Source organism: Aythya fuligula, unplaced genomic scaffold (genome assembly GCF_009819795.1).
Source record: "Aythya fuligula isolate bAytFul2 unplaced genomic scaffold, bAytFul2.pri scaffold_113_arrow_ctg1, whole genome shotgun sequence".
Lineage (NCBI taxonomy): Eukaryota > Metazoa > Chordata > Aves > Anseriformes > Anatidae > Aythya > Aythya fuligula.
This window is the reverse complement of record NW_022473966.1, coordinates 1-14375: the sequence shown is the minus strand read 5'-3', so window position 1 is coordinate 14375 and position 14375 is coordinate 1. Positions and strand designations below refer to the sequence as shown.

The 14375-nt window shown below is 39.5% G+C and overlaps 1 protein-coding gene across 1 annotated transcript; it reads right to left on the bottom strand.

The window, feature by feature from the left end:
* Positions 1–101: 101 nt before the first annotated feature.
* On the bottom strand, positions 102–11105 carry LOC116501502 (maltase-glucoamylase, intestinal-like; the record flags this gene model as incomplete). Its single annotated transcript, XM_032207095.1, has 12 exons — positions 11042–11105; positions 10272–10413; positions 9565–9638; positions 6409–6529; positions 6207–6316; positions 5113–5264; positions 3610–3781; positions 2220–2319; positions 1502–1614; positions 897–1022; positions 451–582; positions 102–218 (listed from the first exon to the last, which is right to left on the bottom strand). Coding segments are annotated over exons 2-12 (1359 nt in total), but the record flags the coding sequence as incomplete, so codon positions are not given.
* Between the last annotated feature and the right edge of the window lie 3270 nt (positions 11106–14375).

Below are 14375 nucleotides of genomic sequence, written 5' to 3'. Positions count from 1 at the left end.
AACCGATGTTGGCTGCCGGCATCTACTGGCCATTTAAAACGGTTCTTTTCCTTTTGACCTAATGTACAGAAAACTGCTAAAAAATTGAAATATTTCCTTACCTCGCCAATTAAGGCAGTACCATCAGATCCGTTAATCCAAACTTTACTGCTTTCTCCCCTCTGATAGGATGGGTATTTCGAACCGTTTGCAAGATTCTCAGTGCTAATAGCTGGATCCTAAAAAAATGGAAATAAAATTACAAAACTACAGAAAATGTGCACCCACTGTTATTGAGCCCAGCAACTCTAAGGATGTCAACTGTAGCAATGTTCAATTATCCTGATATTATTTAAGAAGGAAAAATAATTTGTTTCTTTTGAATAATACATAATATATAATATTCTGTATTTGATGTAATGTCACAGTAAAACGTGATTATAATTATTACCAATAATAATAAATGCTTACCAGTATGAGAACATATTTTTTATTATAGTTGTGCAGATAGCTTTGAAACTCAGGGAGATCTGCAAATTTCTCTTTGTCATAAGTAAAATCTTTCCTTGCTTCCATGTAATCAATATCTGTGTATTGAACGTCCTGAAAGAAAAGAAGCAATACTTGACTCTGGGATGTGCTGCATTTTGATTAAAATTTCTGGAAAATCAACTGATGCAATCAACTGGATGCAGGTGCTATTTTTAATGGTTATCCACCAGTCTTGTTTTTTTCATGAAACTGGGAAAAAAATGGCTCTTGATGCTGATGTTCTGTGGCTTCTGAGAGCATCAGAAAATCAGATATTGGGAAAACAAACTATTTTGGTTGTTTTCAGATATTGGGAAAACAAGCTATTTTGGTTCTTTCTGCTCAATTTCGCTGCCTTCTCCATGAAAAGCCACATTTTTACTCACGAAAGGAAGATCAACTGCTACGTTCCGCTCCACAACCGCCTTCACCTCGTCCAGAGACCCATAATCATAGCGACTAAGCTGAAAGCCGAGAGCCCAATAGGAAGGCAACGCCGGCAGTCCGACCAGCTGGAAATTAAAACCAAAAAAGGATGAGATTTTGGGGTCCGATTCCCTAAATTTGCACTCCTCAGAGGGATTCAGCTGGAGCATGAGAAGCCACATTTGATGCAATGCCCTTCAATTGTGAAGTTTTCCTAATTTTTTTTTCCCCCAAAAAACAGCCAAAAGCAAATGCTGATGCCAAGAATGACGTATCCATTGATACCCATTGAATTATTATGTTCTCCTTAAAAGAGTAAGCTCTTTTTAAAATAATTATAATATTTACTAATTTGTTATTTAATATTTGAATGCTCAGAACTTTAACGTTCAACGTTCACCACTCAACGTTGCGACACTCAACGCAATTATTAACCAAACATCAATAATGCTGATTTTTGACGAGCAAAGCCAAAGGTTGGAGAACATCTGGCCAAAAATCAACCCTGACCAAAGCAGAATTACCAAAACCCAACTGCCCAGGGCCCCCGAGGGTGGATGCCTACCTTCACGTACTCCTGCACCACTTGCTCGGGAGTGTCACCTAAGAAGACATAAAAATCCAGAATTCCGCCAATTGTTCTGTAAGTGACTGCTGGCGCCGGTTGTAGGGCGAACTCTGCAAGCCAAAAAACACACAAAAATGGGATGGGATGTTTCCTAAATCTCCAATGACTGTTATGATGACATGAGATGGAAAAAATCAAGTAAACCCAAAAGCTAAATTACTTGAGCTTAAAATGAAAAGTTTTCGGCTCCTTCTAAAAATGTTAATTATCTCAATTTTTAAAATGTTTCTATTTACTTTCCTTTACAGTCCGAAACAAGAAATCCTTCTCATTGAATTTTCAGTCTCAAGACACTAGAATATTTCACTTCAGCATCCAAATAAGCACCATTTTCCTTAATTAAGGAAAATAAGCACAATTTGCCTTAACAAAGGAAAACTAAGGGCATATATTTGAAAGTGCTGTTTAAACTTAATTTTAAATTTAGGTTCTGCTTTTAATGTCTCTTTGCATAGGAAATATGAGGAAATCCTTGCCCTAATGACTGCGTTCACACATTTTAAGACAACTCCTTTCAAAATTTAACAGGATATTGTATACTTTAAAAACTGATATCAGCAGCTTTGCAGTGCAATAGCCCTGCAGATCATAGAAAAAAAGGGATTTTTTTTCTTTTTTTTTGGAATGAGTAGAGCTGTGGAGAAGGCGTGCTTACCCATGGCATTGCTGTTCATCAAGAAAACACCAAAAGAGGCTCCACTTGTGTCTTCCAAACACAAGAAGAAAGTCTGGACGCCGTATAAGTTATCCATGTTCTTGAAGGAAAACAGAAAAGATCATTAAAAAAACACAATATCTCAAAAAATGTATCACCTGCAAGGTTAAGCTTCTCAAAATGGGAATGTAAAATTTGCACAAAATTCAATGAAAGCCCAGATTCGAGGAAAACCTGTCTCTCTCGGAGCCATACGGATAAGACCTCAAACCTCTGATTAACAATTATTAAAAGGATGAAGGTTATAAATTCTACCAGGGATGGAAAGGAAATAAACACAACCATTTCTACAATGCATTTGGTTGTAGGCAAATGCAACCTGCCTTAGTCTGGGGTTGAAAAAGAAAAATAGAAGTAACAGCCCACAGGCAATATTTCAATATTTTAAAATAATAATAATTTGTAAGTACTGAGCCATTCTCCTGAATCCTATTTCAACAAGAGGATCAGTGCTGCATTAATATAACTTCAACGTGCCAGAAATTATATCAGAAATGTCATTATTATTTATTTATTTTTATTTTTTGCAATATTACCTTGTCGAGAACTAGCACACTCTAGCAGATATTTCTTTTTTCTCAAAAAGGCCAAAAGCTAGGAATAACTGTAGTGATAATCGTTTGAATTGATAATCATTTGACTATTTCACCCAAAGATACAAACAAAAATATATTCAGAACGGGAATCCAAACTGAAAAAGCAATAATCTGCTTCTTGGAAACTGGATCAATTTGTGGAGAAAAAAAAAAAGCTGGGGGGAAAAATAAGTAGGAAAAAAAACATAAACAGCTGATAGAGCTATTATGTTTTGTAAATCAACAGCTGCCAAATGCGTTATTTCCTGAGCAACGAGGGAAAGTGTTGTACCGGCCAAGTTTCGCATGTGGCGAGGCACAGCCAAGCTGTTTTTTATTCTTTTTATCAGCAAACAAACAGTGTGAGATTTTGTTGCTCATGAGCTGATAGGCAGCATGTTACAACACCGCACAAATCGACCAAATCACTGCAAATATTGACCAAAAGCTATTCCACCGGCAATTTTACTGGGTTATATCTACCTTTTTGCAATCACATGCAGCACTCAGCACAGAATAAAATAAAATAAAATAATAAAGTAAAAACAAAATAAACATAAAATAAAATAAATAAATAAAATAAAATAAAATACATAAAATAAAATAAAATAAAATAAAATAAAATAAAATAAAATAAAATAAAATAAAATAAAATAAAATAAAACAAAACAAAACAAATTTTGGCGAGGTGCCAAACATGCAATATGTCCGGATCACAGGATTTGCCCAAAGAAAATATAATAAAATTTGCTTACTCCCGAAGGGGCAGAGTCCCGGCTGAACATGGGCCAGGTTTTCCAGTTGACATTGTGCTGGAATTGCTTGTGCACGTGCTCGCCAATGCCGTAGATGTTGCTGCTGGGGAGTTTCGTGGAGAGCTGCAAGAACTGGTCGGCGTACACCAGCGGGCCGATGGCGGTGTTGAACCTGGGGGGAATCGGGGAGAAAATGGGAAGGTCAGATCCGTTGGTGTCGCTAAACGCAAAATAAATAAATAAATAAATAAATAAATAAATAAATAAATAAATAAAATCCCAAGCCATTGATTTCAAAAGAAAATTCGAATTTGAGTTTTGAAGAAAGTGATTTTGTCGCTTGGTGTGTCATATTATGGCCAAAACCTTTTTTTTTTTTTTTTTTTTGGCATACCACACTAAAAATACTGCGTGTTTAAACAATAATTCATCATCAGTGGTGATTTTTTTTTTTTTTTTTCATTAAAAGCGACTTTGTTTTGCTCGTATTTAAATAAAAAGACGAAGGGTAATACAAACAACCCTCCAGAGTGTTGTTTCAAGCAGGTCCCCCTGGATTAAATGACGTGTTCTCCCCCTCCACGCCTCAATTAAATCAGAGGTGGCTTCCTGAACACCAGCTCCGTAATTAACGGCAAATTAGTCCCTAGAAAGGCTTTTAACAAAGCAAACAATACAAAGCCCGGAGGACGAAAGCAAATCCTAGCTAATTAAACTCGAAGAGTTGCTAGTGGTCAGGCTGGTAATCACTTCTTAATTGGTTTAATAAATATTTCCTCCAGGTGCTTCCGCCTTTTAACGGGCCCCGGTGTTGGTTTAGGTTTAGTTCATGTTTGGGTGTTGGTTTTTTTATTTTGCTAAGGAAATAAAGGGATTTAAATGCTTCACTTTTCATATTTTATTCCTATTTCACTAAAAGTAGCTTACTGCTGGCTGGTAGGAAAAAGTCCCATATTGTATGCATAAGGCACGGCCTGATATTGATGGTTGAGAATTGCAGAATGAGCTTAATTAAGACCAAATATATATATATATGTAGTGATTTTAAGTGCTGCCGAGGATTCGTAATGATCAAGGACCTGAGGACTAATTGCCCTGAATTTATGGCACAAAGCAGCTGTGAAGATTTCCCCAAAATTAAGGGGGAAAGAGGGTGCAGAGGCAACAGGGCAAAAGGTGACCCTGTGAGATGGAGCTCCCCATCGCCCGAATTTTGAAAAGAATATTTCCAATTTTACATCGAAAGAATATTTCCATGCTGTTCATCCATCTAAAGAAGAAAAGCAGGAGCTGGCACGCCCGAAAGAGCACCCAATGTGACCATACCTTCAAAATAAGATAAGATAAAATAAGATAAAATAAGATACATAAAATAAAATAAAATAAAATAAAATAAAATAAAATAAAATAAAATAAAATAAAATAAAGCAAAGCAACCAACCAACCAAAAAAAAAGAAGGTGATGTCACAATATTATAAATGAAAAGCTCCAAAGTTACTCACAGGACTTTTCCGTTGCTTACTCGGGTCACCCTGATGCTAAAGGGATTGCTCTCGACATCGACTCTGTATTTTAAATCAGAGGCCGCCGATCCGGTGAAGGGCACCACGTGCTCATGGGGGACTTCAAACCTTTTGTTTTGGGGGTCAGTGATCTGTAAAGGAACACCGGGACGTTAAACATTAATGAATGTAACACTTTCCAGATTTAACGTCTGATGAGACCAGTTATGGAAGAGATCTGACTGGGATGGACTGGGAATCGTGGATGGAAGGGGCCTTAGAGACCAGTTATGGAGGTGATCTGACTGGAGCCAGATATATATTCATATATATATTATTTCCCATCATCTCCTCTCTAAAGGAGAATTATGCTCAAATTCTGCATAATAATAGTTTTAGGCATTTCTCAGCATCTCACTTCCAGTCTTTCTGGACGTCCTATATTGGCTGGTTATAGCCAAATCCTCCCCAACTTCCACATTTCTGGCAGGAAAACGTGTGGCAAACACCTTCCATCCCCACCCCAGAAAATTAAAAAAAAAAAGGACAAAAATAGGGCAGGAAAAGTCCAGCCCAGGCTCAAAATCCATCAATGGCCACTGAATTTTACGCCACATAATAAAATGAATAAAAGTACTTACCCAAAGCTCTTTTTCTGATGAAAAGGGGGAAAAAATGGAAGTAGGATAAAAAACTCTATTTTGAGGGGATTTTTTTTCTGCATGAATGTTGCTGTGTTAAGGATTTTGTACCCATTGCTCTTCCGGGTACAAGAAAGGCTTCTCCTGGTCCGAATTTTTTCATTAGAAGCACAAGGAGTGCTAATTTTTGGTAGGAGCCACAGGACAAGAAAGAGGATTCATTACTCAATTAAATTAATTCCGTTATAATCTTGTAGAGTATCCCTTGTGCACCACCCAGGCCAAAGTTTTATAAAATAAACAAGTAAATAAATAAATAAATATAAAATAAAATAAAAATAAAATTAAATTAAATAAAATTAAAATAAAATAAAATAAAATAAAATAAAATAAAATAAAATAAAATAAAATAAAATAAAATAAAATAAAATCATTAAATTTGGAAAAACTCACCTTGAAGTGAAAGCGATTTTGTGTCTGATATTCCCCAGTGAGGAGCACGGTGTTGATGTCGTTCCCAAAAAGTGACGGTGCGGAGAGCCGGTTCAACAAAACTTGGAACCCTTGGGGTGGGGAAATTAAAATAAATAAAGCATAAAATCGCTGAATTTATTAGAATCCATGTGTGTTCCTACTTCTTGGTGTGTGAACTCACCCTGTGGAGTCGACTGCAATTCCCCCCCCGTTTTGTAGCCATGGTTGGAGGAGAAGTAGCACCAGGGCACGTTGGTGTCAACCTGGGGGCTCCAGCAGCAGCCACGGAGGTTGCACAGGTTCTGGTCCAAAACAAAGCAGAAAAGGTGATTTTTTCCACAAATAAATCCCCTATTATACAGTTTATGAAACACACACGAGGTGCAGCCACCAAAAACCCTACATAACACTTCCCATCCCTCAGCTCAGGGATGTGCCAACATATCACGACAAGTATGTGCCAACAAGAGTTTTGGGGACTGAAATGAGAAATTTGCTCATTAGTTCCGAAAATAAATTAAAAAGGAGGATTTGGGGATATTTGGTTCTTCCTTAAAGCCATCAGCAAATTAAGTTTTTTAAAGAAATTATTGCCATGGCAGGTGGGATTAAAAAAAAAAAAAAAAGTCATAGGTTGAGGAGGGTTTTAAAGCAAACGAAGTAATGTTTTTAAAATTTCTGCTTTAAAATTTTTAGCATTGAAGTAATGTTTTAAAAACATTAAAAATAAGGATAAATAAATAAATAAATAAATAAGCATTGATTTTGGTATAAAGACAAATCAATTGCTTCCTTCCTGACGTATAAATGTCTCCAAACGGAGCACCCGATGTGTCGATCATTCCAACCTCATGTTGAAAAACCAGAAATTTTCAAATTAGTTCCGCATAGCCTCAAATGGAGATAAAATCGACTTTATATAAAGCAATTAAAAAAAAAAATATATCAGTCTGTCATGTAAAGCACACGTGCTGGAGTAGTGACAGCAACCTTTCCAGCCCAATAAACCAATAAAACTTTCCAGCCCAATAAACTCCTTCATTTTTTCTGGAAGGAATTAAGTTGTTCATCCACGTTGTGAAAGAGTATCACATTTGAAAGCAAGATATGGGCCCTCTGTTGCTTCAAGCATCCAATTATTTTTGTTATCATTAGCAATACACGTCATTCCTGGGGTCAAAGCATCGCTGTGATAATATCCAGGGAATTTCATGGGGAACAAAGATCCACCAGTGTACTCAACCCAATACAAAGATCTCCAGGACTTTCCCAAGGCCAATTTCTCCCCATTTCAGTCAATGCAGAACCAGGCTGGATTTGGAGCAGCTCAGAACCACCCCAATTTCCCCCACTTTTGTGCAAAAGCCCAAGAAAAGCTCATTTTTATGGTATTTGGCTCAGTTTTGCAGTAAGCATAGAGATGCCTACAAAACCACCCAAGACAAACCAAAATTCACTTTAATTATAAAATATTTCAACTGCCTTAATGACTATTAAGACTGAATATTTTTAAAACAACTATTGGATATCAGAAAATGACTAAAACGAATGTTTGAGACCAGAAAACAATTATTAAATATCAGAAAACAGCTACTGAATATCAAAAGTGAACTATTTGTCCCATATCGGGGCATCCACCATCCTCTTCCTCCAACTTTCTCCTACCTTCCAATCATTCCTCTTTCCTCCCTAGCCCAAAAACTATTTCCATAAGAATATTAGAGGAGAATAATTAAATATTAATGCTTAAATAAGCTCATTGAGGTAGGAATTTAGAGCGTATGCTTTATAGCACATATCATAGAGCACGTATCGTTCACGTCCACCACTGGTGATGGAGCAGAGTCCACCCGAAGAAGGGGCCCGTGCCGTTATCAAAGTCATAATTTTATATAAATATTTAAGCTCACCCTGCCCTCTGGGCTATAAAAGCGACCTCCCAAATGCCGATAGAGGCAGCGGGGGCAAAAATAGCGAGCTTATCCAGAGATAACCTCGATAGCGGCGATAACCGCTGAACGTTGAACTCTGCCCCCAGGATCAAGGCAAGGCATGGCTGCTTTGTGTAAAATTCCACAGATCAAGCAGGGTTTTATCAGAAAAAAATGATAAATCTCCAGCTAGCACGCGTGCTGGTCATGGTAAGCGATACCAGGGCGTGTTCGCGAGTATCGTCGAGCTCGTATTCGAGCGTTTCATTTCCCTCGGTCCTGTGGCTGGCTAGGAAATGGTTATTTTCTCCCCATCCCTCTCTGCTCCGTAATTCTAGTTTTATGAGCTCATTTGCTTTGGTTTTTGTTTGTTTTGTTTTGGTATTTGGGATGAAAAAGAAAAGCAAGACGGATGCTAACTGGCTCTACGAGTTTCCACAAATCGAAAATTTCCCAGCCAACATTTAGCCCAAAATCTACTTAATATCGGAAAAAAAGAAAAGAGAAAAAAAAAAAAAGCAACAATAAATTGCCTTTTGTTACTTATTATTATAGAATTGTTCAGTTATTCCATCAAATCAACTTAACAGTCTTCAATAAGGAAAGAAATTTTCAATGCTTAAAAATCAATGGACACTTATGGGTGATGCACAATGTGAGATTTAAATAAATAAAATTTCCCCAAATCTTTGCTGCACTGCTGTGGGGAGAATAATTCCCAAAATACGTGATTCTCTGGTTTTATCCTCAAATTCTGCAATGTTTAATGCCTGTGATATGGAATGGTAGGAATGATGCACAACGTGGGACGCGCCATAAAAATATTTGATAATTAAATTCTTATTAAATAATTATAGAGTTCACTTCTGACATCACACCAAAAAAAAATGCACTTCTGGCAAATCATGATTCACCACAAAGCCAGGTTGCAGCAAAGCCTAGAGGAAATTTTCCCCAAATTGCTTCATTTGGGCCTAATTTTGTTCCCAACCCCAGTCCATGGCATGGGCTTTGTTGCTCCCTTGAGGAGAAAAATCAGACTTGATAATGGGCTGAAATTGGTTTTAAAAAATAATACTAATTTCTTTTCAATTTAATTTTTTAATTAAAAAAATAATAATAAATATTGGTTTAAACATTGGTTCAAAACTTTGAAATATTGGTTAAACATCGGTTTAAGAATTGGTGTTAAAAGTAGTTGTTAAAACTGGTTGTAAAAATTGGTTGTTAAATTTGGTATTTGCACACTACCATAATAATGCACTGGCAGGTTGAAAAAGTGTTATAAATAAATAAATAGTTTTGGTATAAATAACGTATTCTACTATTATGAAATGTGAGTAATTTTGGCTCTGGGTTTTGGCTGTAACACCTGGCTTTTGTGCGTTTTTGGGGTATTTCCAGACCTTGGTGGCGAATTGATCCGGGATGCAGTCGATTTTCTCGGCTGTTGTCACGCTCGGGCAGGTCGGGAAAAAATCTGCGAGGCGAAGGAACCCAAAGGTTAATTTGGGGTTGTGGATGAACATTTCACACCATTTAAGTTACCCAAAACCCAAATTATTGCCATGCTCTTGCAACTGGTGTTTGTTTCTTGCCCCTGGAGCACCCAACCACCATCATCCATCTGAACTGCTGCCACGTCTCCGGTTATACAAAATTTTACAACTGCCAAAACCAACAAATAGAGAGAAAAATCTTCGTTTTTTCATTATTATTTTTTTTTCAGGGTGTTTGTGAATGATTCCTGAAGTAATACAATAACAAAAAAATTAACATTTTTGGTTATTTCCTGCTATCGGCATGTGACTCCGGTTTACCTTTGGTTAATGATTAAAATGGGAGACTTGCCAAGAAGAGAACATCGTAAATTTTTGCAAAAGCGCAAGGAACAGAATGCACATTTTCTTACTTTCCCACATTTTCCAAGACCCCTACAACAGGCATTACAAGAATACCCTCAATTTCCGAAGGAATCCTTCCCATTCACCTCCAGAATCCAATTTCTGCAAAATTTTCATTGATTTTCTTTATCGGATTTTTGTCAAACTGATCTGAAAATTCCAAAACGGTGATTTTTTATTTTTTTTTTTCCCCAGAAATTGACACTTACGAGTATTGCCAGTATCGCCAGTATTTACTATTATTTCTTCCTTCGTCGTCAAAATGCCAATGAGGACGCAAGCCACAGCCACCGCCAAGCAGAAGAGGACGATAAAAATTATTTCCAATTTGCTGAATTTCGCCTTTCCCATCTATGGAGGAACACCGTTGCATGAGGAACCCCAAAGAAAAAAAAATTTGGAAAAGATGGAAATTATTTCTATTTTAAATTGTGCCCTTAATACACGTATTAACAAAAATTAAAATATTTCTAAAATAGCATTTAAAAAAAGCATTAGTTTCAATAATTCTCCTATTCCATACAATTCAAACCACGTGCAGGACACTGTTATTCGTCACATATTCCTGCAAAAGTATATTCAAAACAGAATTTTTACCAACTCTAATTAGAGTCTTTTTTATTTTTTTCTTTTTTGCTGAAATTCCAGAACCAAAATTGAAAAATTGGGTTTTGAAAAATTTGTTTAAAAAAAACAACTTTTGAAAAAAGTATTTTTTCAAACGACCAAAAATTTGTGTACTCTACCAGAGGAGACTGATATATTAAATATTAAAGTTTGTTAAAATAAAATTTTTGTGCAAGGTGGCTCTCCCAACCAACCATAAAATTCACTTCTTTTTTTTTTTTAAAAAAAAAAATCCAATTATGGAAGCACCCAAAATGAAGAAGTTTGAGCGCTAAATGTCTGCTCTCCCACAATTCAACTGCAGAGCAAAATTCCTAGAAAAACAGGAAAGCAACAAAATTCAGTAACGCACCTTACGGCCCTCCCTCCTTCCTTTCCAGCTCTGGTTTTGCGGCCGTAATTCCTGGTTTTATTCCGTCTCGTTATCAGCCGGGTGTGTCATTTGCTAACGAACCTGGCCAATGGCAGCTGCACGCGGCCGTAAATGGCTTTAATTTTTTATTTATTTATTTTTAAAGGTTTACAGTTTTGCTGATTCTGCAGAGCGGCCAAGGCAGGCGTTTCCCTGATTTACAGTACTACATGATAAAAAATAAATGAAAAAAAAAAAAACACATTTCTGAGGGTTTATTGCCCATTTGCACTGAGCCATGATTACCTGAAATTAAGGCATCAAAATTGGAAATAAAATTAGAATTAGAATGACATCGAGGCACTACAAATAAAATCAGAATTAAAATTAGGATTAAAAATGAAATCAGGTGATTAAAATTAAATTTAGAATTTGAATTAGAATTTTAGAATTAGAACTAGAGTTAGAACTAGAGTTAGAATGAAAATTAATAGAACTAAAATTAGAAATTAAAATTAAAATTAAAATTAAAATTAAATTAATTAAATTAAATAAAGGCATCATAAAGGCACCCTGGGTAAATCTCCACCCTCCTCCAGGACACAGGCACCCCCAAAATTTGCTTCTTTTGCACAGAAATAACAGAACACCTAACCAGGGACTCAGGAAATGAAAAAAAAATAATCAAAAGAAGAAGAGTAAGAATAAAAGTAATAGTAGTAATAATAGTAATAGTCATAATAATAATAATATAATACTAGTAAAATAATAATAATAATAATAATAATAATAATAATAATAATAATAATAATAACAATTATAAAAATAATAATGGTAATTATAATTATTATAATTAAAATAATAATGGTAATTATTATTATGGGCTGCTCCAGGAATTGCCGTGAATCACCGCTGGCTGATAAAAATTCCGAAAAAAAATTTTATTCTAAAACGAACTGGAAAAAAATGGGGGTTTTCTGACCCAAAAGCGCGCTTTTTGGGCCAGGAACGGAGGCCGGCGGGAAGGAGGCCCAGGAAATCCCGCAAACCTCGGTGTTATCTCCGAGCCTTCGTTAGGGCCGAGATAACGAGCGGGGGGCGGTCACGTGGCCGGCCAGCCCCGGGAGGTTTATGGCCGATGAAGGCCCGGCCCCGGTCGCCTTGGAGGCCCCGTTGGAGGCCACGGGGGGGTGTAAAGGGAGGATGCGAGGGCTCGGCCGGGAAAACGATCGCATTTATCGGGAGGGAGGAGCACGTGAAGTGTGGGGGGGGTGGGGGCGGGGCGTGGGTGTAGAGCGCCATGGCCATGGGTACAAAGCTTCATGGTCATGGGTGCAAAGCTTCGTGGTCATGGGTATGGGTGTAGAGGCTCATGGTCATGGGTCTAGAGCTTCATGGGCATGGGCATGGGCATGGTAGAGCTTCGTGGTCATCATGGTCATGGCCATGGGTCTAGAACTTCATGGTCATGGTCATCACGGTCATGGGTGTAGAGCTTCATGGGCATGGGCGTGGTAGAACTTTGTGGTCATCACGGTCATGGTCATTGGTCTAGAACTTCATGGTCATGGTCATCATGGCCATGGGTATAGAGGTTCTTGGTCATGGTCATGGGTGTAGAGGTTCGTGGTCATGGTCATCGTGGTCATGGGTGCAGAAGTTCATGGCCATGGGTGTAGAGCTTCATGGTCATGGTCATCATGGCCATGGGTATAGAGGTTCATGGTCATGGTCTTGGGTGTAGACCTTCATGGGCATGGTAGGCCTTCATGGTCATCATGGTCATGGTCTTGGGTGTAAACCTTCATGGGCATCATGGTCATGGTCATGGTAGATCTTCATGGTCATGGCCATGGCCATGAGTATAGAGGTTCATGGTCATGGTCTTGGGTGTAGACCTTCATGGGCATCATGGTCATGGTCATGGTCATGGTAGAGCTTCATGGTCATGGGGGTAGAGCTTCATGGTCATGGTCATGGCCATGAGTATAGAGGTTCATGGTCATGGCCATGGGTGTAGACTTTCATGGGCATCATGGTCATGGTCATGGTAGATCTTCATGGTCATGGCCATGAGTATAGAGGTTCATGGTCATGGTCATCATGGTCATGGGTTCATGGTCATGGTCACGGGTGTAGACCTTCATGGGCATGGTAGACCTTCATGGTCATCATGGTCATGGTCATGGTCATGGTAGACCTTCATGGTCATGGGGGGTAGAGCTTCATGGTCATGGTCATGGCCATGAGTATAGAGGTTCATGGTCATGGTCATGGTCATGGTCATGGGTGTAGACCTTCATGGGCATCATGGTCATGGTCATGGGTCTAGAACTTCATGGTCATGGTCATCATGGTCATGGGTTCATGGTCATGGCCATGGGTGTAGACCTTCGTGGTCATGGTCATGGTCATGGTCATGGTCATGGTCATGGTCATGGTCATGGTCATGGTCATGGTCATGGTAGAGCTTCATGGTCATGGTCATGGCCATGGGTACAAAGGTTCATGGTCATGGCCATGGCTGTAGACCTTCATGGGCATCGCCCTTCATGGTCATGGGCACTGGGAGGATACTGGGAGCACTGGGGGGGGGGCACTGGGAGTGTATCGGGAGGATTGGGGGATACTGGGAGGGTACTGGGGGCACTGGTGTATACTGGGAGCACTGGCGCAGCGCCTCATCATTAATGCTGTAATTACCATCGACAGGAACAGACCCGCCCATACCGCCCCCCCCCCCCCCAAAAAAAAAAGCCCCCCCCCCATTGTCCTGGGGGGGTCCCCATCATTCGAGGAGGGGGTCCCAAAGTCCACGGGGGGGTCCCAAAGTCCAGGGGGGGTCCCCGTTGTCCTGGGGGGGGGGGGTCTCCGTTGTCTGGGGGTGTCCTCAAAGTCTGGGGGGGGGGGGAGCATTTTTTTTTGGGGGGGGGGTGTAATCCGGGGGGGCATCTTCTTGGTCCCATTATCCTTCGGGGGGGGGTCCCCATAGCCCTGGGGGGGGTCCCCATCGTCCTTTGGGGTCCCCATTTTCCTTTGGGGGGGTCCGATGGTCCTGGGGGTCCCATTGTCCTTGTGGGGGGGTCTTCATGGTTTGGGGGGGGGGTCCCCATTGTCCTTTGGGGTCCCATTTTTTTTTGCGGGGGGGTCCCGTTGTCCTTGTGGGGGGGGTCTTCATGGTCCGGGGGGGGGGGTCCCCATGGTCCTGGGGGGGGTCCCCATTCTTCTTGGGGGTCCCGTTTGCTTTGAGGGGGGGGACCCCATTTTCCTTTCACCGGGGGGGGGTCCTCACTCTTGGGGGGGGTCGTCCCGGGGGGGGGGGGGGTTCCCCAAA